The 27204-nt window shown below is 36.9% G+C and overlaps 3 protein-coding genes across 8 annotated transcripts in view; 1 reads left to right on the forward strand and 2 right to left on the reverse strand.

The window, feature by feature from the left end:
- Positions 1-433: 433 nt before the first annotated feature.
- On the reverse strand, positions 434-13373 carry dnm1l (dynamin 1-like). Of its 4 annotated transcripts, XM_077210862.1 has the most exons (20): positions 13128-13373; positions 10877-11021; positions 10454-10489; positions 8486-8532; positions 6807-6878; positions 6286-6372; positions 6036-6198; positions 5765-5885; positions 5490-5621; positions 5188-5394; positions 4981-5101; positions 4415-4570; positions 3244-3333; positions 3037-3129; positions 2893-2946; positions 2595-2666; positions 2099-2257; positions 1822-1931; positions 1544-1703; positions 434-813 (listed from the first exon to the last, which is right to left on the reverse strand). In XM_077210862.1, exons 1-20 carry the CDS (start codon positions 13227-13229, stop codon positions 757-759), a joined length of 2184 nt encoding a protein of 727 aa, XP_077066977.1. In that variant the 5' UTR covers positions 13230-13373; the 3' UTR covers positions 434-756. The 4 variants fall into 4 exon arrangements, with proteins under 4 accessions (XP_077066977.1, XP_077066975.1, XP_077066976.1 ...); XM_077210860.1 differs by lacking the exon at positions 10454-10489; XM_077210864.1 differs by lacking the exon at positions 2595-2666 and having other exon boundaries at positions 662-813.
- A 708-nt stretch (positions 13374-14081) lies between these two features.
- dnajb9a (DnaJ heat shock protein family (Hsp40) member B9a) lies at positions 14082-17604 on the reverse strand. The gene is made up of 3 exons (XM_077210865.1): positions 17537-17604; positions 16618-16842; positions 14082-15769 (listed from the first exon to the last, which is right to left on the reverse strand). The coding sequence occupies exons 2-3, from the start codon at positions 16832-16834 to the stop codon at positions 15342-15344; spliced, it is 645 nt and encodes a 214-aa protein (XP_077066980.1). The 5' UTR covers positions 16835-16842; positions 17537-17604; the 3' UTR covers positions 14082-15341.
- Positions 17605-18541: 937 nt separating this feature from the next.
- The window catches only part of LOC143720941 (transcription initiation factor TFIID subunit 4), a 43122-nt gene continuing 34459 nt past the window's right edge, over positions 18542-27204 (forward strand). For 2 of the 3 annotated variants that reach the window (XM_077210922.1, XM_077210921.1), the window contains exons 1-9: positions 18543-19771; positions 20163-20323; positions 22159-22335; positions 22607-22729; positions 23427-23516; positions 23603-23770; positions 24365-24440; positions 24574-24679; positions 25309-25478. In XM_077210922.1, coding sequence (XP_077067037.1) covers positions 18550-19771; positions 20163-20323; positions 22159-22335; positions 22607-22729; positions 23427-23516; positions 23603-23770; positions 24365-24440; positions 24574-24679; positions 25309-25478 — 2293 coding nt within the window. In that variant the 5' untranslated portion in view covers positions 18543-18549. Of the gene's footprint in view, positions 19772-20162; positions 20324-22158; positions 22336-22606; positions 22730-23426; positions 23517-23602; positions 23771-24364; positions 24441-24573; positions 24680-25308; positions 25479-27204 lie in introns of all 3 variants that reach the window. The other variant, XM_077210923.1, reaches the window with a different exon arrangement.

A 27204-nucleotide genomic window follows, 5' to 3' on the forward strand; every position in this document is an offset into this window, starting at 1 on the left:
TGATGTCAATTATATTAATTAATCAATTATATTATCTGTAAAGAAAAAATAAATAGCTGCAACGTTTTATTAAAAATGTGTAATAAATAAATATATTATATTATAATATATAAAGCTGCAGTGCAGCATACAATTAACTGTTATATGACAATCATGCACATAAGCACCAACATTGAATCAAACTACATAAATATCAAGGTTTGACAGCATAATTTGTTACTTTTTTTTCATTGTTGGTCATATAAAATAGTAATATGAAATTAAAGGTGCACTCAGTAATGCTTCACATTTACACAAAAGAAACGGGTAGTGTGATCCTGCATCTTTACAATGTAATCCCATATTGACTGCCTTATTGGACAGCAAAACAAAGTATTTTTTAAGAAATCCAATCATACCAAATTAAGCTACAACATAATGACAAACCCTTTGATCTGTTTATATCACTACCTTTAATTTAGTCTACATCAGGGACACATGGTCCTTTTAACAAGCCGCACACGTTACCTGCAGCGTACATGGTAGTTTACATACATTAAAGAGATCACTGCCGGGACGGTGTGCAGGTGTGACATGATATGTGCTGCCCTCGATGTAGTTCGAGAAGAGTCCGTTGCATACATAAAACTATATTCAATACACACTAACTGACACCAGTGCATTTTTCAAGTTGGCTGACTGTGAAATCGAGACAGGGCTGACGCAGACCGCAGGGTTTGAGCAGAAGGGAAAGGGGCTGTACATCAGCGCAGGTCTTCACCACAGGTGCGTTTCACGGATCTCTGCGATCACCTGACTCGCTCTCTGCAAGGCCTATGGGCAGAGGAGAGGATGACAGTTTGAAAACATTTGAAATTTTCTATTTCTATTTTTTCTATTTAATGATAAAATACAATACAACATTTTTAAAATGATGTATAATTCAAAGTTGAATTAAATGCTTAGTAATGCAGATTAGTAACAATATGAATTGTTATTAATTTAATAATAGCATAAATAAAAATAAATAACTTTAGAAACAATAAATACATTTTAATATAAAACCTACTCTGCATTAAGAAACATTAATATATATATATAAATATATATATTATAATCAAATACTTCTTAATACATTATTATTACTACTAATAATAACAACAATTAATATTAATGTAAAGGCTACTTACTCATCATTACTAAAAGATTTACATTAATATACATTGCTATTACAAATTATATATTACTATTGCTATTATGAAATACGAAATAATAAATTATTAGTACTATTACTAAATTAACAACAATATTATTGTAAAGGCTACTCTCCATATCTAAACATTTTTCATTAATGTTCATTATTTCTAATATATAATACTAATTATTATTCATAAATTATGTATATTACTATTAAATAATAATACATATTAAATGTATAATAATTAATAAATATGAATGTAAAGGCTACTCGGCATTACTAAACATTTTTACATGAATATACATTATTATGACTTATATAAATAATAAACAATAATAATAATTATATATAAATGATTGACGTTACCTTCAGCATATCTGCGGCCTCATTGCGTCGCTGGGCCATGTCCTCTGACTCCGTGAGGAGGTCGTCCAGCAGGGCGGGTTTATACAGCTGTCCCACCAGCTCGCTTTGTAAGCTGTCCTTCACATGGTTCACCAGGAAGTGCATCACAGCCTTTGGTACACTGCAGAGACGGAGAAACAGAGTGAGTATTCTGCTTGAAACATAAATTAAAAACTAGAAACTCACATTCATGGTTCCTCCAAAGTCTCTTGTAGAGGTTAAATGCTGTTTCTACATACCTGTCCTGGATGTTTTTACGGACAATGAGAAAATAAGACTTGATGAGCCTCTCGATGACCTCGCAGTCCCTCTGTTCGCGAGCAGACAGTTTTCGAGCAACTGGCACAGGCTGCGAGAGATCAGAACAAATCAACACGTATTCATTGTGACTGTGTTAGCAAACAGCTCTCAAAGAGACCAATAAATACTTGCAGCCAGGTGTTTATTTACATTCAGACTGCAAGCTTTTAAGTCATTTCTGTAGCATAATAAAAAGTATGTATTTTATGGACTCACTACATCAAGCAGGTTCACTGCGTGTCCTCTCTGAGGGCTGGCAGGGACAGAGCTCTGTTGTTTGTGCCTGTCTTCGCCCTGGCTTTCCTCTCCCTTCTTCAACATGCCTCTCCAGGTCCCTGTTCCTCCTTCCTGCTCCCCCTGAGCTCCTCCGGCCATCTAATACACATAAACAGGAAGAACAAGACACGATTGAGCACCAACTAGTGTTTTATGCACCATCCCATGCAGTCCATCTGTGTTTTATGTATTGGCTTTAGGCTTCGAACTGAACAAAATCTTTGTTCACACATAAAACACAGATTTTGGCCACAAACTGAAGAAATACTGTTGAGGGTCTTCAAAATCACAAAAGAAGTTTGAGTCAGTCTAGTGAAAACTGCAGTCAGTTTAGTGGTTGGTGACCATGCAGTCAGGGTTATAAGTCAGGGGGAGCAGATCGAGTGGGTTGAAAATCAACTCCATGCTTTGCCCCTACACAGGGGGCGCCACACACCTTAGACCCATCACCCTCAGCAGACGGCTGCTCGATGGGCGACACTGACTGCCCACCAGGACCTTTTAAGGACTAAAAAAAGACACAGGAAGAGAAGAGACTAGTCAGCTAGAGAGGAAAGCAGCAGATTTGAGTCCGATTCGAATAAAAACGGCAAGAAAAGGTGGCAAGACTTGGTTTATGCAACAAACTAATTTCCAGAGAGGAAAGGATATAAAAGAACATTGCAAATAGCAGCCCGTTGCATTTTCCAGTGAGAAAACACAGTTCACCGATCTCTCAAGATTTAACATCATACCTTATCACGAGGCACCGCCGAGGGAAGCTCTCTCATTCGGTTACGTCTCTGCTCCTGTTTACGAAGACAACAAATATTCATTTCACACACAAATATTTTCCAATCATAAATCTAATTTAAATCATCATCAAAAAGTCATTAAACCTCAATGTTATTGTTCATGACCCCACAAGCATCTGCAAAGTCTGGGTGTTTTGTGTTGATGTAAGCCAACTCAATCGCCACAAGATTGTGAACCTGGAGCAGAGAGCAAACGCAGCTTTAGAGGAAGAAGTATATGCACATAAACTGCTGGTCCATAATATGTAAAATAATAAAAGCATGAGAGAAAATAAACAAACAAAAACAAACCATCTCATTGGTGACTGGAAGCCTCTTCCTGAGCAGAGAGGTGACCACTTCTACTATGGCATCATGGAGCTTTGGAAACCTAAGCAACTCCTGGCAAAAATGAGAAGATAACAATTAGTATATAGAAGATAATAATTCATAATAATAATAATAATTATTATATAACAGTATAAATAAATAAAAATAATCCCAAATAAATTGAAAAAATGCTGATAATAAAAAAACGGTATAATTACTACTCATAAAAAATAATATATAAATGTATGCAATATTTACAACAACAAAAAAACTTAAACTAAGTGTTGGTTAAGTACAAAAAAAATTTGGTTAAGTACAGTTAGTCAGCAATGGCGTCAATTTCAATATTACCAAATATTGGCTTTGTCATCACCAAAGGCCCGTTCACAACAAGAACGATAACTATAACAATAATTATATTAGTGTCCACACCAGCACCCGCAATAAACATTCTGTTTATTCTAAGAGTGTGCTGCAGTTCTGTCAACTGCCACTTTAAATCCTCAAGCTCTTTAGTCGGGTGGACACTGGTTAGAATTAAATGTTTTTTTTATTGTTCATCAGCTGCCTGGAGAGATAAAAAATGCTCTAAAAGTTATATTGTTCCCCTGTCATTGTATTTATAATTTTATGTTAACTTATTCTTGGTGTTAACGCCTCAAAGCCTGCTCGAAACAGAAGCTGCGAAAGTCTTTTCTTCCTATTGTGACATATTTCAGGTGAAACTGCTTTTTGAATGAGGAAAATGTAGGACGGGACTTGATTTTGACTTGATTGGATGGTTGAGTTTTGCTATTGGTCGATCTCATGTGAGTGACAGGTTGTCCCACCCTCTTGCCAGTAAACACGTCATCAAAGAAGAGATGTCGCTGCAAGTGGGAGGGGAGGTTATTTTTAATCGAAGATTACGAGGGCACATGAATTAAAAAAATTATGTACATGGATAAATCTTTTATCATAAATACTGCAATATTTCATAACAAAACAGGAATTGTCCATTTTGATTTCAAGGTGACTTTAACTGATGTGCTGTATAACAACCGTGAAAAACTGTTTTTCTTTTTTGCTGGGGGTGGGGGGGAAAGCAAGACGTGATGCAACAGGTAAAGATAAGCATGAGTATGAAGGCCAAAAACTGTCCCGTCTCCTATACCTGAGTGCTGTAGTTGCTACAGTGCTGAATGATCCTCTGCATCTCCTCATGCACCAGCTCCACACAGCGCAGACTGGGCTCCTCCAGACGCTTCACCTGCCTCTTCACCAGCAGCTCAAACGACACCTCAGGCACGAACAGAGCAGGACGTGGACCCTGAGGAAACGCACAAGAACTCCATTACAAACTACAGAAATACCTGAAAGAAACTGCTGCAAAATGCGATCTAACTTGAGATGTAATGGTATGAAAAATTTCACATCACCGCTATAGTGACCAAAACAATCAGTTATCTATATTATCACTCTATTGTTAAAATGTGCTGAAAATGCTCAAAAAGTAACCGTTACCCTTAACCGTTTCATCCCTAGATATAACTCCACGGTGTTACACAAGAGCTTCTTTAAGTCACTCTAATATTTAAAGGTCCCTCAGAGGAGTTGTGCTAAAATAGAAATCTGCAGACTCTGAGGAAACCGCAGCACAATGCAGACCACTGCAGGCTGCAGTCTTTATTTCGTATCCATATTAAAACAAAAGGATGTAGAAGTCTCTATGCAACCTACCGTAGCATTCCTAATAGCTGTGAGGACATCTATAGTCGTAAGTCCTCCAAGAGGATCGACTGACTCCAGAGTCCTACCAAACGTCTCATGGAAAATATAACAAATTCTTGCACCACCACACCTAAAATAATTAGCACAAACAACTGTGGTTAGCACTAGCACTGTGATTAGCTTTATTTCAATAACAGGCAGAAAAAAGGAACTAACAGTTCAGTAGTCTCAATGTATTTGGCCGTCCCTTCAATAGTGTTGCAGTACTCTGTGGCGAACTTTGTGATGAGCTGCAGCAGGGTGGAGCTCTTGTCGTCCACCGGCTCGCCGTAGCTGCCGAGCAGGGATTGATACTGGGCTGCTAGTACATTAATGCGCGTCTTCAGCTCTGGTAAACAGTCCCTAATATGATGCATCAATAACCTGATGGGGGAAAAATAACAGGATTTAAATACTTTAAAAGCAGATATGCTCAGCAAAAAATAACAAAATGTGATGTTTCAAGCATAAACTCTCACCTATTTAATGTTCTGGCAAGATATTTGGTTCCGTTTCTGTTGGCGAGGGAGGGGTATTTCTTCTGCAGGAAGGCATACTCATCACGAATGGAGTCTGCGACACATTTCTTGTTATTGATGTCCAGCTGACTCCTGCATAAAGACATTTATTCAGTCATAAATGCCAATTTGAATATTCAATATTATGATGTAATTACATACAGAATTTATTTATATTTATTGCATTACATTTGAAATAGATTGACAGTCGTACTAATAATCATTTATCTTTTTACCTGTTGACCACCCCGATCAGTCCTAGTTTGACAGGAATGACTCTGCCCATTAGTACATCCATTGCATCAGTACCGGCATCCATCAGATCTAGTTTAGTCACCACAGCCAATGTTCTGCGACCTGACAGTGGGTGAACATAAAAATGCTGCATTTCGAGAAATCTGCATCACACAGCTATGCGAAGAAACATCATCACACAAAGTGAAAGATACAGATTTTGTGTGCAAAAATAATGCACAAGTAGAGTAAAATAAACATAAATATGCTGACCATCTGTATCCACCTCACGGGCCACCTTCAGCGCTTCAGAGGTGGCCATGTCTGTGTTCGCCGCAGTGACAGCTAAAATAATGCAGTTGGGATTACTGATGTATTTTAGGATCAGTTCACGGATCTGCAGCTCGATATCTTTGGGCTGGTCTCCCACTGGGACCTGAACATGTATATATCAGTGTCAGCGTCAAAAAATCATCCACAAACAGAATACTCAAACAGGCCAAGCTGAGTTTAAATAAAACACCTTTGTAATGCCAGGCAGATCCACCAGTGTGAGATTGACAACATGTGGTGAGAAGATTTTCAGGTGTATTGGCTCATCACTAATACCCTGTTAAACAATGACACAAGATGTATTAAGAAAACCCTCAACATTCTGTTTTAGTCAAAATACAGAGCAGTGCAAAGCAGTCTTCAGTGTCACATGATCCTTCAGAAATCTTTCTAATATGCTGATTTGCTGCGCATTGTGCGCAAGAAACATTTCTTATAATTATCAATGTTGAAAACAATTAAGCTGCTTAATATTTTTGTGGAAACAGAGACTTATTTTTTTCAGGATACAATAATGAATAGAAAGTTTAAAAGAAAAGCATTTTTGGAATTAGAAACCTCTTGTAACATTATAAGTGCATTTAACATGTCCTTGTTGAGAGGAGAGAGAAAAAAAACCTTACAGACTCCATATTGTAAAATGATAGTTTATATATAGGATTAAAAATGAAACCATCATTTGATGTAGTTCCTTTAGGGACTCTTCCATACCTTGTTACTGCCAGAAACTCTTTCCGTTTCATTTTCGATTTCTTGCCTGATTTCATCAAAATCTGTGTAGACCTAAAAGGCAGAGACAAAACATAAACAAGAATGATATCTCACTTCACAGAGACTTAAATCAAACTTCTATAACATTAAAGAGAACAAGAAACACACCAGGGAATGACATTAATGTAACATGAGGTGAATACAAAGCATGTGTCTGACACAAGACCACACTCCAGTATTCTCTCCTGTGGTCATTTGGACCAACACGCTTTTGATGTTCATGAATTAAAGGACTTGTTCTTCAAATGTCAAACAATCAAACAAACTCTCTGCACTGTTGTTTGTAGCACATAAAAGTGTCTGCCGGCCAGAATGTCTGAATAAACCAACATTGTGCAGCGTCTCTTTGATGTAACCACTTTTCCACTAGGACTTACTCAAATGTGAGGTGTTGGATAATCCCAATTTAAACATGTGTCTTCAGAAATCGGGTTTTATTCACTAACTGAACTGTGCATATGCACAAATTTGTGTGAAAATCCAAATATGAACACTTTCATGAAAAAAAAAATCATGATTAAAGCGACCACCATATTATGTGTTTTTTTGGATATTAACTTTCATGCAGAGTATAATATAGCTTTTTGTGAATGTAAAAAGTCTGCAAAGTTTCAAAGATCAAAGTGCACATCTAACGGAGTTATTGTCTCAAAATAAATAACGGATTCTGAACTGCCTGAAACGAGTCGTCAGTAATTCCAGTCTTACTTTCTGCACAAACCTACATAGGTTTGTAACAAATTTGCATAATGCCATTCCTTTTCATTGGCTGCCCATTAACAATTCTACTTTGACTCGTCCTCAAACACTGTAGTTGTAGCTGAGGCCTGGATGAGTTTGGATCGAGTTGTGGACATGTTGAGGAGACGCTGTTTTCTGTGCTACGAAAGCAAATCCACTTGCACTTCCAAAGGATAAGGGCTGAAATTGATACAGTAAAACCGACTCCATTGTTACTTTCATATCACCGTGTATACAAGTGCTATGTATGGCCGTTTTGTTTCTGACGCGCGTTGTAAGCGGTAGACCAATCACAACAGACTGGGCCATCTGACCAATCAGAACAGAGTATGCCTTTATAATGGGGGGGTTTAGAGAGACTGAATCCTTTGTCCAACCATTTCAGACACTTTGAGAAAAGAGGTGAAGCTGCAATGTATATTATGAGAAAATGTAAATGTTTTTTGACCTTGGACGTATGTAACAAGTATTGTACTTGTATTGTATTGTAGTTGTGTGGAGTAAGAGTAATAGGGGCACCAAATTACTCTAAAATGACAAAAAAATATTGCTGAAAGCACCCGTGCACAAAAATCACATAGTTTTGGTGGTTTTATAAACATGCTAAGATGAAATTTTATACATGTGTATTTAATCTTAAATTTGCATATGTACAACTGGCAAATAATAGCATAAGAATGAGAAGTTCATGAGAAGTTCTCCTGTGAGTATAAATACTAATCCAAGCAAAATTTTGTCAATGAGAACTAGTATTATTTTTATTTTTAAATGGCTCATAATGGACTCCTAAAAATGTTAAAAGGGTCACACACATTTGACCTTAGCTGCTGCTGCTTGTGAATTCTTTGTCCAAACATCTATTGTGCTGCTTTCCATACCTTGTTTTTGGTGTGTAGAAATTTCCCCCACTCTTCTCCATCCACTCCTGTGGGAAAAAAAGTTGACGACACAATGTAAACTTTTACTTTCTTCAAAGAGTTTACTCTGCCAAGTAGGATATGTTTTTGTTCCACATCAATATAATTTGTATTCTTTAAAAGCACCATGACAGCAAATTAAACAAAAACTGCTACAAAACAAAGGCAAAGTGCAGTGCATTGTGGGTAGCACACTCACAGCCTACCTAGCTCAGACTAAAACACTCTATTCTAATAAAGAATTTGACTCTTCACAACAAAGTGATGTTTAAAATAAATAGTAGTTGAGGACTGTTAGTTTTTAGTGAGTAAATCGACGTTTTGCAGTGTGATATGGTTTATATACCTTTTTCACTGTTTGCAGTGTGTGTGTATGTGTGTGTGTCTGTGTGTGTGTGTTCACAACTCACTGCTCCTAATGTGTGTGTGCACAAACATGGATAGGTTAAATGCAGAGGACAAATTCCGAGTATGGGTTACGATATCGTTCATACTCACCACTTCAATCTGAAACCGAAACTAGATTGTACTCTACATTCCTCAGTCTGGGTTTGTTTAGGCCAGTTGTTTTCAAACCTGTCCTGAAGCACTGCACCCAGCACTGCACATTTTGTATGTCTGCCTTATGCCTTCTACAAACTGTGCAACTTCGGCAATCCTTTAAGATCATTACAAACCATGGACCTAATAAACATGGTACGACATGTATGTAGAAATTACATCTTTCAAATTGTAGGCTACGCCTCAAATTATGCTGCGTTCCAGACGAGGTTGGACATGGGAATATCCCACATTAAATGTCCCACTTCAGACCTCAGCGAGTTCCAAGCACGTTCATATGTTGACCACATGATGTTGCCCTGACACAACTAGAGCATATTGTGTTTTTGTGTCAATTATGGCAAAAACAGGATAAAAACAACATAAAATCGCTTTGAAAACAGCTGATGAAAGCAAAAAGGTATTATTACATAAACTTAATGTCTAATGTTAATGTTTTTATGTTTATGCTCATTGGAAACAGGACTTGCCGACATCTTGGAAGTGACGTCAAATTTCATGTTTTGCTGAGGCTGGGGTTGATCGATGATGTACACCAAGTTCACAGGTCAAATGTCTGACTTTGATAGGCATTCCAGACGTTATTTTCAAGAACGAGGTGGGAAAAGTCCAAATTCCGAGCTGTCTGGAATGCAGCGTTAGTATATATAATATAATATATAATATATCGTCATCAGAATGCACTAGTGGTAAACAAAATGAGCAAGGTAAACTGCACTTTGGAAATTGGTTTTTATGTGCGCTGAAAAAAAGAGGATGAAGCGAAAGAGGAAAATAGACGCGGCCATGGCTAGCGAAAAGGGCCAACTTGGCAAATGGAGCTTGAATTAAGTAGTTTTAAGTTTTAACGTCATGTCGCAATGATCAATATGCCATTTCATGTTGCATTTTTATTGGCTAGTCAGTAGACGTAGGTCGTAGCAGCAAACACACTGTGAGATGATCATGCTAGATATCTGACACTGTCAGAAAATTATCGTAGGCTATCTTTGGTCGCAAGACCCTGAAAACGGCCGTCTTTAAACCTCTCTCACCATACGATGTAGGACCACCGTTCAGGAGCCACGAGCACAGAAATCACCACGATTGGTCATCTTTCGTCCGGGACAGCCCAAAATCATTCAATGTTTCATTATTACCTGGCACACCCACTTCAGGTCTTGCAGTCTTGACTAATTAGCAGATGAGTTGAATCAGGTGTATTAGACGAGGGAGTCCTCCAGGACAGGTTTGAAAACCACTGGTTTAAGCTAAGCCATTTCACTAGCAGTTTAACCAAAGCTTATAATCAAATAATGGAAGCAGGATGAGAAAAAACACAAAGCTGCTCAACACAAGCAAAACGGTAAGAAACAAGGAAAAGGAGACCTTTGTAAAGGCGCTCATTTTTCCAGGCATTGGGCTCTGCGTTTAAAGAGAGATGACAGAGTGTTAGCCTGCAGCAATGCAGTCTTTATAGGGCTCTAGTGTAGCATAATCCACACAAATGCACAGATGCCCATGCTTAAAGCTTCATCTGAAATAAATAGCAGGTTCTTACGGACTTGATTCCTATGTGTATTGAAAGTTCACACAGTTTATTTAAAGAAATAGCACACATGGATAAACTGGCTCGGATCATTATGATTCCCATTCTCTTTTGACTTAACTTGGCAGATGACGACCTACCTGACACCAATGCACCGCCATTGATTGAGCAGACGAAATAGAAACAAAGTAGCACCTAAATCCCACAAACAAACACTGGAGGTTGTTAATTCATGCTTTAGAAAAAGAAAAAAAACTACATACCATTCTCCTCGCTGCTCTTTCTTCTGTCCTCCGGGTCTACGTTCACCAGCTGGAGGATGAGAGGCCTGCGGGTGACGATGCCCGTCCCGCGGGGCAGAAGGTCTCTGCCAACCAAACTCTCCAGCACAGAGCTTTTCCCACTACTCTGGAAATCAGATGCATCACAAAAAATACAAATAAATCTGGACTGTCAATTACTGAACATTTACTTCTTAAAAACATGTTTAGAACCATAACTAAAAGTTCACTTCCTGAGCAAACTTGTACCTAAACAGCTTAATCTAATAGACCTTATGTCGCTCCGCCCCTTTTCAGAGCAGGACTCGTTGTGTTCAGTCTTCCGGTTTGTATTTCCACAGCATGAAGGTAAGATCTTACGGCGGATTTATGAATTAACTGCTCATTTTTAAATCTTCCTGGTCTACTGACATTTGTTATGACATTTGCTTGAAACATCACAATGTTCTTGATAAGCACTTCACCAGCTAATTACTCTTCGATAGCGATGCCACAGAAATATGCAGAACTTCTGCGAAAACGGAAGTTCAAAGTCAAATTGTAAAGATGGCTGCGTGCTGGTTTCTCAGGTGCACAAGGTCTATAAAGGCTACTGTATAATACATGAATTTCTAAGCCCTCTAAATTATCAACATGATCTAAACTTTGCTGAAAAACCTATTGCACACGATCTACTACATTCCTTCAGTCGTCTGATTGATCATTTATACTTTTCAGCAAGTAAAAGGTCCTTTAATATCATTCTAAAAACCACCTTCAAATCTTTTCTGATTTTATATTATTAGAAACAGTTCCAGATGCTCATCACTGTATTGAATTGCATTATGTCTTGCCCCATAATAAAAACTACAGAGCTTTAATCATCAAACTAAGCATTTAAATATCTTAATATTAAGATATATTATTGGGATATATAGAGTGACAAATGATATTTATACACATTTTATGCAAGTATCTTATAAAGCTATTAGAATTTCATCCTACTTTTTTTTGCCATATAATTAACATCTACACCAAACTGCATATTTGTTCTCAGTTTGGGCCTCTGAAAAAAAGTGTGAGGTCTATATTCTCAGCATATTATACTATATGAGCCATACAAGTCTAATACATAACATAAACAATTTTCTTTCATTAAATGGCCCAAAACAGTTGAAGTATGACATTTGAAATCTTTACTTATCGGAACCACAGACCATTTGAGGCAATCGTATCTAGTTTGGACTAACAAAAACAATAAACTATTGTTAAAATCAGAGGGAAATGATAGGTTGGTAGACTGTGTGGTAACATTTTCAGACTATTATTTAATAAGTTAGGCTCAACAGGGATAAAAACACTTTCTTGGGCACCCAGACAGCCATATCCTCTTAAGCAGTCAGTGAAAGTCTCTGCTTTAAGACTCTTTAAACTTATTATACCTGAAGTGTGTGAGGCAGATAGTAGGAAACTCTTCTACTTGATGAGTCAGTGTCTGGTTTGCTTGCATTAAAGCTCCATATTACTATAACACTATTTATAAAGTATGCAGTATTTTCCACAATGAAATGAGCCAGATATCTAGTGTAACATCACAGGATACGATCCACAATCCTTTTCACCTTAGTATCAATCTGCCCATTTTGTCCTTGTTATAAAGTGAGTCTTGTCTTGCAGCTGCTCAGTCCAAACATGCAGGCTGAACTGTCAAGTTCAGACCGACCATGTCGCATCTCATCATGTGTTAGCTAGTGTACTGAGACCAGCACAGCTCTATGATTCACTTTATGATATTGCTCGTGCTGTTAAAACATAAACACATTCCTAACAGTAGAAATTTTCACACAATATACTTGAGAGGTCAAATATTCAAACACGAATAAGGAAACAAGCAAGTGCATACGTTAGCACGCTAGTTAGCTGGATAGCGCAGATAACATTATTTGAAAGCTAGTTCAAGATTTTAATTGTATCGTCTTAATTGTCAGGATATTGGAAGACATTAATTTATTTGTTGTTGATCTTGCCATATATAAGTTAAACAATGTCGCAGGAAAAATAAATAAACGTAGCTAATAATAGGTTGTGTTCCAAAATGAGTGAACTGCATAGATAGGGGCTTCATACTAGGCGCCCTCGAACTTTCGATTCCATTCCGAAATGCAGTATAGGTGGGTAACGTTAACTCACTTGGCTTTGAAACACCGCCATAAACCTTTATCAGTCTGAATGGAAACAGCAACTACAAAATTACCTGCGTTCCCACCACTGCAATCTGAGGCAGCTGGATAATATCCGCCCCGACTGTGTTAAAAACATCCTGGAGTTTGTTAATGACAGGAATAAGAGCCTCCATCGCGTTGACGATCTCTTCCACTGTCAAAATGAAGCGACTACCGCGGCTAAACACGGCACAAAGTCATCCAATGTCCCTCACTGTGACACCATGAACCAACCCGGCCGCGGAAAAACTGCGCACCGATGGTGCATTGTGGGACTTGTAGTTTTAGGCCGCACAACAGCTGTTGACCCACTTTTGAATTTTCTGGAAATAAACTACATTACCAAGCATTGTTCTGAGTGGATGCGCCAAGGCAACCGTAACTATGGGGTGCAACAAAAATATTTTGGAGCATAGAGGAAAACATGTTTTGGGTGAGGTAGCACAAGTACCAATATTACAAAAATTATAACACATGTAACCACGTGGTGTTATTAATATGTTTATCTGACAGCAACAACACATCTACTTTTTAATAGGCTATATACACACCAAGAGAAATGTTCATTAATAATACACAAATTTTTACAAACGTGAAGTGGATAAATTATTAACAGTTAAATACAAAATGTAAAAATGGCAGAGTAAAATTATCAATATCTTATCTTAATTAATATTATATGATCTAAGCTCCTTTTGCATCTTTCCATACAAAATACTTTTAAGTAAATTATAAAAAAATTATAATTTCGGAGCAAACCATATCAATGTAAGTTTATCAAACTTCTCCAATAATATTAATAATTGTATAACATGCCTTTTTCTTGTTCTATTCCATGGCCATTGAAATATGACAAATTCTATGTATGACAGAAATTACAAATGTATATTGCAAGTTTGCTGAGGGTACTAAAAATGCTCCTGTATCGCAACTTTACAGCAATTAATGTTTTATAAAAATCCTAAAGAAAAGGGTCCTCAAACAAATAATTTTTAAACACGATTTATTGTTAACCCAATTAGACATACATTTGGGTTCAAATAGGCTATTTAAGATTTACATTTTATCCATAGGATTAAAATAAAGAAAGTGCCAGATGAGTCTACCGAGACTCTGAACATAACAATTATGTCAGCGGGTAACAGTTAAATCAACAGGACAGCTGCCTTTAAATATTGCACATGGGATCATTCAACACAACAGGTCACAGGTAATGTCACACAGGAACACAGCTAGGTTATACATCGTATTTACAAAAAAACATTGTCAGGCAAATGCTAAGTTGGTACATTCCCCATGTTTCTTTTTAGGGGTTACTCTGCCATATAAAAAGAAACAATCAATGTTTATGTTTTGTTACAAACATATAAAAAGTTCAGCCAAAATACACTTTGGCATAGAGAACAATGTCGGACTTGTACTTTGCTAAAGCAAAAGCTATTTACTAACCCAACCGGATAACTGATGTACATGACAAAAACAGAGAATTACTTTCTCTCAGCCATGCAAACTATAATACACATGAGGTCATAAAAGTGCTCCAATCTGATCACAATAAACTGAATATAACACAATGAGTGGGAAAGGCACCTCTCTAACTAGTTTAAAAGAAACTACTTAAACTATTTAATTCACAGCAATGCAGCAAACATTTGTTTAGCTTGACATAAAAATAAAAGAGCAGTTTATGAAGATGTAAACCCCAAATATTCATATCATGAGTGTTCAGCACCAAAACAACAAAATATACAACCTTGGATAAGTAGAGAAGTTAATGGAAGAGCTAAATGGTCTGTCATGATGATTCAGGATTTCTGCACATTCATTCTATCAATATAACAGGGGAGATTAGTAGCTAACCAGGCATGAAACTGAATTTTAGAGCATATAACAACTTGGTTCATATAGTCAAGAAAGTTTGATTTCAGCATAAATGCACACTAATATTAGAGCATCATCAAATAGTTTCTCATCAATAAATTAATGAACTTTTTTATGTTTTGGTGCTGCAGGGGTGAAAACAAACTCATAAAAAGCCTAAACCTAGACTTTGAGGCTATTAAGATGCCACTATCCAATGTAGTGTCAATTGTAGATATCAATCAAACCAACTGAAAGTACAAATTCATCTTAAATAACGGATCAGTCGCCGGTAAAATCAAACCCCACTCATCATCACAGCAGAAAATGAATAACTCAATCTAAATCAGACATAAAAACACAAGTGTGATGGTCCGAGCTGATGTTCAGGATGAGGTGCAGTCCGTGTACGTGGTGACCATGTTTCCTCTCCGCTGGGTCACCGTTCTGCAGTGTTGTTTGGTTGTGCCCTGAAACCTGCTCTCTGTTCTTTTTATGTGTCTGTCAAATGTAAACATCTTCTCCATATCTTCAAACATGTCCTCGAAGGTTCCGGTACCAAAAGCGCCCTGGAAGTGTCTCTTGTGGCGGTTGTGTGCTTGCTGGTGGGCCTTTAAGTGCTCATCAAAGTGCCGTTTTTGGCGAGCGTGCCTGTTTTGGCTATAGATGTCCGAGTCTCTGAACATGTCGTCGAAGTTGAAATCAAAGGAATGATGAAAACGCTGCCCTCCGTTCATGTCTTCATTGCTGAATGTATTGTCTCCTAACTGGTCATACTCTCGCCGCCTCTTCTCATCCGATAGGGTTTCATATGCTGCAGAACGAGTTTTCAAAAATGATGCATGACCGAGTAAGCAATGTGAAGAATCTTTGCTAATAAACATGCTATTTAATTGTAGATCACTATATTAAGTAGTTAATCAAGCAGAATACATTACACCTACCAGTTGACAGTTTGGAAAAATTAAAAGTTTATGTTTTTGAAGGAAGTCTCTTATGCTCACCAAGGCTGAATTTATTTGATCAAAAATATTGTGATATTGTGAAATATTATTACAATTTACAAGAACTGTTTTCCCTATTTTAATATATTTTAAAATGTAATTTATTCCTACAATGGCAAAGCTGTAATATTTATAATGTTACAAAATATTTATATTTTAAAAGAAATGCTGTTCTTTTGAACTTTCTATTCATCAAAGAATCCTGGAAAAAACACTTTTTACATAAAAACAGGTAACAGCGAGAATAATAATAATAATAAGAACCATTATTAACACTTGAGCACCAATAACAATTGATAATAACTTTTTAATAAACATAACAGCTTCAAAATTTGCATTTTTGATATGGGTGTGAGTCATTTATGTCAAAAAACAAATGACGTATCGTCAAGTTATGTTTACCACAGTTATTATTTGACTCATAAATTGAAAAAATCACATTATAAAAACATATTTGAAAATCTCGAGGGGACCACTGGAGAATTAGTATATAAATTACATTTTAAAATAGATTAAAATCGAAAACAGTTCTTTTCACAATATTACTGTATTTTTTATCAAATAAATGCAGCCTTGGTGAGCATAAGAGACACTAAAAAAAATACTCCTATTTATTAATTATTTCAAACTTTTGACCAGTAGTGTGTATATAACCTACCTTCAGCAATCTCTCGAAATTTGGTTTCCGCATCGGGGCTCTTGTTCTTGTCAGGGTGATATTTCATGGCAAGCTTGTGAAAAGCTTTTTTGATCTGACGGTCAGAGGCGTCTTTTGGCACACCGAGGATATCATAGTAGTCCTTTCTGGCCAGTATGAGTTCTGTTATCACCAGGATGCACACTGCGAACATCAGTGTTGACTGTGCCGTGGCCATGCTTCTGGCTGATGGACAAGATGATAGAAGAGAGAGCAGAATTGTGTCAGTTAGACCTGTCTAAACAATGAACATCTATACCTCTTAATAACAATGTAATATCACATTAAAATGAATCTATAAATATATTTCAGGAAATAAAGTAAAATACACAAAAACAATGTAACTTCTTTGTACAGTGGAATTCATCCATAGAATTTTCAGCATGTGCTGCACATAATAATATTCCTGATGCGTTTATTATACTCTTGCATACATGTTAGCTTTACCAATGCGCCACGCCCACTTGATTAACAGTAGTTTTGCTGTTTTTAACATTTCTTTTAATTTAAAAAATTTGAGTCAAATATATATTTAAAAACCATTTATTAAATAAAATATTTATTTTATTATATTTATTTTTAAGAATATTGCGTTTGCCGGTATTGTGGACATTCCTACGATAATTTGAATTTTCCTATATTTTCTTTATATTGTTTCATTGATTAAGAATGATAAAACCATCGCAATACGCCTTTCGAAACCAACTTTCATAAGACTGACGAACTCATTTAGCCAGCTTGCTAACATGAACATTAACTTATGTCTCATCTAACGTTAATCCTATCGCATTACCAACAACAACTATGAAAACATGCCATATAAATGAAAACAATTAATAATAAGACGTGAATTCGGGCATATTTTGAAACAGGTACTTACTGTTCCTGACAGCTCCGATGAAAATGATCAAAACTGATACTGGTGTTTTCAATATTTGGGCCGTACAACACGACTCTCAACCCAATTGGTGCAGCTCTGTACCACGTGATCATTGCATAAACCAGAAACCAAAACGCTCACTGTTGCGTTGCATTTACGCAGAGCCAAGAGGCAGATATCATATTACATGAAATCAAAGTTTTCTAACTCTTATTCCTGATGTTATTTACACAAGGGCAAGAGAAAAACTTTTCTCGTTTTTAGTATAACAAAAAACATTTAAGAAGTGATTCTGTTTCGGTAAAAAAGTATGGTAGGCCAAGAATATGTGCATAAAAATGTAAATATGTATCAGTATAATTAGAATTTTGTCTCTGAGATGAAAAGATTAGGTAATTTCAAAACTACAGTAGAGCTTAAGATTGTGATATGACAGGCTTGTTTTTTTAATTAAAGATTTACAAATACAAGGGGTATATTATGATAAACAAAGTAAATATTTGTTTAAATATGAACACATTTTATTTTATTTTTCTTTATTAATATTATATTTAGCTGTTGTTGAACTTTTTGACTAGAACAAAGTCTAGTCTTATTTTTAAGTAGCATATTATTTAAATACTATTCCTTAAGATAAGAAATGCCATTAGTGAAAAAACATTGAGAAATATATTTTTCAAAACAAAGTTGAAAGCTGGGTATTATGTAATGCCTAATAAATTAACAGAAATCTAACCAAAAACAAGCCGACTGAGGCAATTTCAAAATAAACGAAAGCATTTTTATCTATCTAGTAGTATAATAATTAAATCTGTTTACAAGGTTTCTATTTTTATTTTTTAATTATTATTTTAATTTAATTTATTTATTTATTTGTAAATTACACTTTCAATACGTTGTAAAAATAACTATATATAAATGTATGTTCATTTTTATATTGAATATTTATGAGGCCGTTTCCAAATTTGTTTACAGATATGACAGGCTTATGACAACAGCTGCAAACCTTGTCCATGATGTCATTACGTTTCCCACAATGCCTCAGCAGCAAAACAACGCACGCGCCGTGCGCATTTCTCAAGCGTCTCTCAAAGATGGCGGGTGTCCCCGATCCACTGGAAGATATGCTGTACTCCGAAGTGGACGAAAAAGCAGTCAGTGACCTCGTAGGCTCGTTAGAATCGCAGTTGGGTGGACAAAACAAGGCGGTGGGTCTTCAAGGCGACATCAGGAGACCCGCAAACGCGCTAAATCCACACTTGGGGAAATTACTGCCCGCCCAAGTAGGAACAACACTGGAACAGCAGCGGCAGCCACAGCGAAACCAGGAGGGAAACTCTCAAGAAAACGGTCCGGACAGGATACCGGCGTCCAGCTCTGTCCCCTCCACCTCGAACCTGCCCAGTACCTCTGCGAATTTAGTTACAGCAACTAACCGGGTGCAATATCATTCATCAAATCCATCAACTTGTTCAAGTGACGCAGCACCAACAGACTCTCATTCCAATACAAATCACATTGCGTCTGCTGTCCGGACGGTTCCCGCCAGAATACAGACTGTGAACGGAAGCAGTGGCACGTTAAACTCTTCTGTTATCGCTTCCGCGCCTGCTTCTGTTAACGGTATTGACATTGGTGCAGGTGTAGGTACTGGTAAAAGCAGCATGTCTGCTCCTACTAGTACAAATACTGCTTTTGTGTCCGCTCAGCCCAACAGCACACTGCCACATGCGAATGTGTCACTAGATAGTCAAGCAAACCCCACCATAGCACTGCACAGGCCTCCTAACACCATCACAAGTGTCGTACACAACGGAGGTGACCCTAAAGTCTCAGGATTGCCCATGCAGGGCACTAGTCTTGTCTCCACCTCTGTGGCGTTCACAAACACAGAGCCCAAATCTGACCCTCAAAACCAGATTAAAGCCATCGTCCCGAACCAGCTTCCCGGGGCTCCTGTAGGGTTGCATCCCAGCACGCCCACTCAAATTATTGTGTCCTCAAGTGCAGTGGTGACCTCACTTCCTGTGGTAAGCACCCCTTCTGTCCTTGCAAAGCCGGCAACAACCACTCTCGTAGGACAGCACACAACCCTGTTGAGACCTGGTACGCCCGCTCAAATGACAGCGACTGCGGTGGCCCAGCAACGACCAGGGGCACCAACGACCCAGCTGATTGTCAGACCCCAGCAACAAACTACTATTCAGTTACCACCAGGATTCACCATACCACCAGGTAAAAGCTCAAAATCCAGTAATTTCAATAGGAATACACTTTATTGGGATTTTCACTTGAGGGCGAAAAATCTCACAACAGGTTCAAGTTGGTCATGTGGATTTGGAGTGTTGATCAACAAAAAAAATGCTTTGTTTGAAAGTGATTTCAGTGTTTCATACATCACTACGTTATTGACATTTTTTGCATTTTCTGAAACGTGTCCTCACCTTAAGACATGTTTCAAGACATCTTTTATGTTCCACAGACCAAAGTCATGCAGGTATAGGACAACATAGGAGTAAATTAACTATCCCTTTAAATTTCATTAACTATTGTGAATACTTGTTGTGGCTATTGTTATTGCTTCTATATGATTTGTTTACACAGTTTTCTCTGTGTTCTTCTGAAGGTATGGTGCTGGTACGTACGGAGGCCGGTCAGCTGGCGTTGGTTCCTCAGCAGGTCCTGGCCCAGGCCAAAGCTCAGAACCAAAATAAAGGCACCATGTCACCGAGACCTGCTACACCCACTGCTGGAGCGGCTTTCAGAGTCACCACACCTGTTGCCCAGGTATGAGCAAAGACATCTCTTGTTGTATATCACATGAATAATATTTGCAGATGATTCATGTATTAATTTAAGGATCACATTAGCAAAATTTCATGGGCAAAAAAGGCCAATTGCCAATAATGTAGCGATGTATGAAATACAGCTCACATAGAACTCACTTTAAAAACAAAGCTTAGGGTAACACTATTTTACAGTGTCATTGGTACATGTTACATGTACTTATTGTAGTAATAACAGTAAACTATGCATAATTACATGCAACTAACCCTAAACCAAACCCTATAGTAAGTGAATTCTGTTAATTAATGTAACTCAGTACTTAAATGTAAAATTATACTGTAACAAAGGCACTTTAAAGGGTTAGTTCACCCAAAAATGAAAATTCTGTCATTAATTACTCACCCTCATGTCGTTCGAAACCCGTAAGACTTTCGTTCATCTTCGGAACACAAATGAAGATCTTTTTGATGAAATCTGAGAGATTTCTGTCCCTCCATTGACAGCTGCGCAACTACCACTTTGACACTTCAAAAAGTTTATCAGGAGATCGTAAAAATAATCCGTATGCATCGTGCGGTATAGTCCAAAATTTTCTGAAGAGACACGATCACTTTATGATGAACAGATTGAATTTAGCCTTTTATTCACATGCAAACATTCATTAACTCACATATCAGTTGTGGTAAATGGAAGCTCAACCATGTTCACTTGACGTCCGAGAACCAATGAGGTTACACAGCCCATTTGAGCTTCAGCATGAGGTTTGTTCTCGTGCGTCAAGCCGTTTTTGGGTGAACTATTCCTTTAAAATAAAATGTAACCAAGCTTTCTGTTGGTCAAGACAGAAAATCTGTTTGACCAATTTGAAACTGTTGTGAAATCTGAGTGGGGAAATCTTTTGACCTTATGGAAAATTGTCACTCAGATTTTCGCGTGGATCTTATTGGTCTTATTGAAATTGCTGGATTACGGCTATGAGAGTTTGTAGAACAATGGTAAATGTGACCGAAGTTTCTAAAATTGCACACAAATGAATCTATAGAGCTAATTGACTGTTCATACATATAGTTCAGTGGGATAGTTCACCCTCATGTTGCTCCCAATGCATAAAAGATTTACATTTCAGGCAGAACGACGACTCCATCACCATTCATTTCCATTGCATCTTTTTTTTTCATTTACAATAAAAGTGCATAACATCTACTTTCGTGTTGTAGGGAAAATATCTATCTGAAAAGTCTTACAAAATGACAAAAAAAAAAAACACACCATATACAGTATGTTGTCCATGAGACTTCTGAAGCCGTATTGAAGCTTTGTATGAAAAAAACAAAACAGATAACTTTTTACAGTGGGTGGAGCTCACAAAACAAATAAGACACCAATTAAAGGTCATTAACAATAAACACTGTTAGTTATCCAGTGATTCAAAACCAAACATCATAATATTATATGTGCCAAACCTGGATTTGATCTGTTTATCATACAAAGCTATAGTGGCTTTAAATTTGATATCTAACGCTTGGAGTATAGAGTATTTTTTGTTTTTTTGTCCTTTTTGAAGCCTGACAGCCTGTGGTAACCCAAGGAAAAATTATATTTGTCTGTTTTGTTGAAATAAATGACGACATGCGCGTTTAGCACAATATAAAGTTGAGAAAAAAATTTTCTAGGTGAATTATTCCTTGAAAATGTTTTTATATTAGTTCATGGTACCTTGTCTTGTTATTGCACCACTTGCCATTCAAATAGGAAGCTCAGGCAAAATATTTCTTCTGTCATGGCTCTGTAGAGGTAAGATTCTTTACTCTACATGTTTTTTTTTATTTCCGTAGCAGAAGACAGCAGTGGTAACTATTACCTCAGCTCAGAAGCCCACCACCACAGTCATTACAGCAGGAGCCCGTGTTCAGCCTGCACCACAGACAGTCCTCAAACCTTCTGTGACCCCTCAGAGTCCCAGCACGACCTCTGCCGCTGCCCCAGCTAACAGAGCACCTGTCCTCTCTCAGGTACTGTTCAAATTAAACTCTTTTCATTCATCATGTAGTAAGTCATTTTTATTTCTATAGCACCTTTCCAGAGCAAGCGTCAACAAGGTGCTTTACATCTTAAATCTAAAAGAGAAATCAAAAATAAGAATGACAGACATTAAAAACAGACAATCTATAAAAAGATACATAGAGCACCGTTTAGACCAGTTTAAACAAGTGAAGTCTGATTATTGGTGGATGTGGATTCTAGTTCATTATTTTTTGTAAAATACCAGAATTTTCATTTCAGGAAATGCAAGAGAATGTAAAGAAGTGCAAGAACTTCCTAGCAACGCTCATCAAACTGGCATCCCATAATTCCCCCTCCCCGGAAACATCTAGGAATGTGAAGGCACTAGTGCAGGATCTGCTGGTAAGTTTTAGCCATTTAGTGTTTAAAGGTGTGTGTGTGTCATTTCTGCATTTCTAGTGGCAGTGTTTTGATTGGATCACTTTATTATTGTTTCACTTTCTTTCCTTTTTTTTAAAGATTAGATATACCAGTTTATTTTTTATGTGATAGTATTTCATCTTGTGCTTTTCTCTTGTAAACTGTTGATGTCAGCATTTGCAGGGCTGAAAATATGTGTTTTTCCCCCTGCTCAGACAGGCCAGTAAAGGTCTCTTTACACAGCCATGTTAAGGCTGATTTGTGCTTGCTCAAAATTCAGTGTAAACTAAAGACATAACGTCGCATAAAAGCTTGACTACATTATGCCTGTAAAAGTACACAGTTGTAATTGCATTTAAGCGCCTCTGAGCAGCATTAAACAGTCTGTGTAAAGACACCAAATGCAACTGCTGAAGCACTTCTTTGCCACCTTTACAGTGTAAATTTGGCATATTGTTTATTTGCCCTACCAATATTCTCACTTTTTTTTATTTATAATTTTCTACAAATATTTTGCTATACTTCTATGAATTCACACCTAATGGTTAATTGTGTATTCCTAGCTTTGTTGCAAATTATTTGTAGAACTTACTGTAGAACTACATGTATAACAAGAGCAAATCTTTTCATATTTGCACATTTGAACTGATATGCATTTTGCCTTCTAAAATCTGCAAAGGATGCAAAAATTGAGCCTGAGGAGTTTACTAATCGCCTGCAGACAGAGTTGAAATCATCTCCTCAACCATACCTGATCCCTTTTCTGAAGGTAGGACTCATTATTTTCCATTGCAAAGCAGTTTCACCTATTTGTTCTTAATGACACTAAATCTGTTCCCCCTTCTCTTTGTACAGAAAAGCCTGCCTGCTCTGCGTCTGACACTTCTGAACTCCCAGCAGTCTTTAACTCAGCTGTCTCAGGCCTCGACTACGTCCACCCCATTGACGGTGAACACCATTAAAGCTCCAGCGCCGAGCACACTACCCACCACCATATCTGCCATCCGGCCGGCTACCACCATGGTACTCGTGCTTTCCTATGGTCTATTGTAGGGCTGGTCAATATATTGAATATTCATGTTCATTACACTAAACACATTGAATATTCGTAACATTTACAATGTGGAAATTGATCATTTTAATGCACTTTTTTATTCTGCTATGATGTTTTCTAAAGATCATATTATTAAATTAACTATATGATCTTAGCCTAGGTAACACGGATAATAGCATCTCTGATTCAAACTTAAGTAGCAAAAAATAAGTTTTAAATTGATTCATAACTCGTTCACAGAAGCCTCAACATGGCTTTTTTATACATTAGCCTAAATTAGTCAAAAGTAGTATTAATGCGTATAAATATTTTTGTCCATATGATAATTTTTTTTATTATTATTGCATTAAACATTTTGAGTTTAATTGGTTAAGTCTGTTTGGTTGAAATTATGCTTTATATAATAAAAAAAACTTTTAAGTAAATTTAGAGCAAATATATTAATATAGTGACTTAATGAATATCTTCTGAAGCCTTACAAATGTCTTCTTTTTTTTTTTAAGCTAAATCGTCCAGCACTTGTCTAAAAATGTTCATATCCTCTGTGGTTTTGTTCTGTTTAGGCTGTTAAGAGGCCCGGGCTTCAGGCTACTCCGACACGGATGCCGGTGGTGATTACACAGGCGGTTCGTACTCAAGGTAAGCTAGAGACTTAATGAGCTTAGAGACCATTTCAAACACACCAAAGGAAAGTGATTGAGGCTTAAGTGTTCCCTTTCTCATGCAAGAGTCTAAAAGAAATACCCCAGTATAATTACAAGTTTTATTGCAGGTGCTGTTGGGACACACTTTCAAGTGAGGAACCCCATGAGTGTGGCTTTTCAAGCCTCGGCCAATCAGAAACAGAAGCTAAATGACCCTGGGGGTGGGACTTTCAGGTAGGTTTTCTAAGTGTCCAGTAGGAGGCAGCATTTCTCTAGAATTGTTAGTTATTTCAATGGGTGCAGACAGAATTTGAGAATGTAAAAATGGGTGTGATGGAATGAAGTCATGTTCATGACTATCATTATTGTAAAGAAAATAGAATAATTTAAAAAAGATTCAGTAAAGCTTTGAAATGCGTTTGGTATGAAACTCATTCCACAAGATTTGCTTACATATATAAATATATACAAAGCAGCTTAATTTATACATTTAATGGATAAATATAAAAATGTGTGACATAGACTGTTAATTACTTTGTACAAAAGTCAGTTTTATCCAAGCACAAGATGTGATTCATTTTTTATTTTAATAATAAAAAAACTATATAATATAGCCTAATTATACAGTGCTTCTTTAACACTCAATACTTCTTCACACACTCATTAAATCTCTTTTTATATATATATATATAAAAAAGTTCCTTCACAGTAATGGACTGTATATATAAAATATGTAGCATATTTTGTCAAAAATGTTTTGTATAATACAAAATATTTGAATATATAACTTTATATGTATACATCATAATATACCTGTTTCATGCATGGTAAAGCTCTTGTATCTCCTCCATTTGTGTCTGCAGGGATGATGATGACATCAATGACGTGGCATCCATGGCTGGTGTGAACCTGAACGAGGAGAACGCCCGTATCTTGGCCACGGGTTCGGAGCTGGTGGGCACCCAGATCCGTTCCTGTAAGGACGAGGCCTTCCTTCCTGCCAGCCTGCTCCACAAACGTCTCCTGGAGACTGGTACACAATAGCTCACCACCACAATACTCTCATGTACTGGTCTGCAGTGGCAGTCTTGTCAGGATCACTTTCTCCTGGCAGGTTTACAGTCATAAAGCGGTTTAGGCTGTACCGCCACTGTGTGGGCAGTTAATATTCTGTCTAATTACTGTATCAGTGTTGACTGACGTTGTTTGAGGGCGGATCTTTAAATGGGTGTGGGATTATGAATGGATTTAAACAAAAAGCTGATGAAAGCTGGCCCAATGAGACAGGAAAGATGTGTCACTCTATTCAAAGCTTTATGATTCGGCTTCTTGATTTATATGCCATCGAGGAAAAATTGCATAGTTAATAATTTTGGGCCAGATTAACAGTCAGGCATATGAATAGAAGGCATCTGCATAGTTTAGTTATTTTGATTTTTAAATGATAAAATACAGAGTAATGAGTGTTAAGGAATCACTGTTTAATTAGGCTAGATTTATTTCTTATTTTTGCGTTCTAGCAAAAAGGTGTGTGTATATATATGTATACACACTATTATTGATAATTACTTGATGCACATTTATATACACATTTATATGACAAAACAGATAAAGTTTGGGGTAACTGTGTTTAATATATTATATAATTGATGGAAAATCTAAGTTTTTGATGGCTCTAATTCTCTGTTAGATTACTATTATAGTATTCTTTAGTATTTTGAATTCACCTTTATTTTTATATTTTCTTTTTTTATGCGTTTGCCCTTTTTAAATCTTTTAAGTTTTTTATATATTTCTATTTAGCTTTAATTTGTTTTTTAATTTTAGTTTAGTGTTTCACCTTAAACTTATTTTGTTTGTTTCCAAGGCTTTTTTCATCTAATATTAAAATTTTATTTAAATTAACGAGAATTATTTTTAATAGTTTGAGTTTAGTTTATTAGCAGTAATAATGCTGCTAGTTGAGTCGTTAATCACTGTGACCCACCTTAGATTTAAAAAGTAGAGGTTCAATGATTAGTACTCTTTCAATCCCCTCTCCTTGATCTTCGCCTAAGACTAGTGCTCTTCCACTGGTCACTCACTTGCTAAGTCAGTCTAATGAGTGCCCGTGTCCGAGCTTGAGGCGTCCCCGGGCTGTAGATGAATACTTTATAGGCTGTCTTCTGATGGCTCTCTGTTAGTTTGCTGTGTGCTGAAATGTGAGTTTGCCTCGGGCCTCTTCCCTGACAAGGTCACTTGCATGCATGCTCTGAATGTCCCTGCCTAAACGAACAATGCACATTTCAAACACTAGATGGATTCAAATCTACATACCTGTAGATTATTCTGCGTTTTGCAAAGACAATTTAAGCATGCTTCCCCCCATAATACCCGCTGCCATGTGATGCTTCTAGTTCTTCTAGTTTGATAATTTTTTGACATTAAAGACTTTTATGATGTTACAAATAATTTCTATTTCAAATAAATGCTGTTCCTTTTAACGTCCCTATATAAAGCAGCACAACTGTTTTCAGTATTAATAAGAATTTTTTCTTGAGCAGCAATTCAACATACTAGAATAATTAAATGGGGAAAATGTGTATATCAACACCAAAAAGGGTCTATAATCAAGTTCAACCATCAATAATGATTATTTAACCTTCACATAGATCATTTAAAGATATCTTAAAGAGCACGAAGAAACAGGAGACTGTCATGTAGAGATGAGGCAGGTCTCTGGCTCCCTTTTATCCAAAAAAGCACCCTCCATTATTGTA

Source organism: Siphateles boraxobius, unplaced genomic scaffold (assembly GCF_051911475.1).
Source record: "Siphateles boraxobius isolate OS27281-9 unplaced genomic scaffold, OSU_SipBor_1 65, whole genome shotgun sequence".
In the NCBI taxonomy this organism is placed as follows: Eukaryota; Metazoa; Chordata; class Actinopteri; order Cypriniformes; family Leuciscidae; genus Siphateles; species Siphateles boraxobius.

Excerpts from the sequence above, each read along its gene's own strand:
- dnm1l (XM_077210862.1), bottom strand. The coding sequence starts at position 13,229 with ATGGAGGCTCTTATTCCTGTCATTAACAAACTCCAGGATGTTTTTAAC. Across the intron at positions 4,571-4,980 it reads CAGCTATTAGGAATGCTACG|GGTCCACGTCCTGCTCTGTT; the intron begins GTAGGTTGCATA and ends GCGTTTCCTCAG. Across the intron at positions 814-1,543 it reads AGGCCGCAGATATGCTGAAG|GCCTTGCAGAGAGCGAGTCA; the intron begins GTAACGTCAATC and ends CTCTGCCCATAG.
- dnajb9a (XM_077210865.1), bottom strand. The coding sequence starts at position 16,834 with ATGGCCACGGCACAGTCAACACTGATGTTCGCAGTGTGCATCCTGGTG. Across the intron at positions 15,770-16,617 it reads ATTTCGAGAGATTGCTGAAG|CATATGAAACCCTATCGGAT; the intron begins GTAGGTTATATA and ends CTCGTTCTGCAG.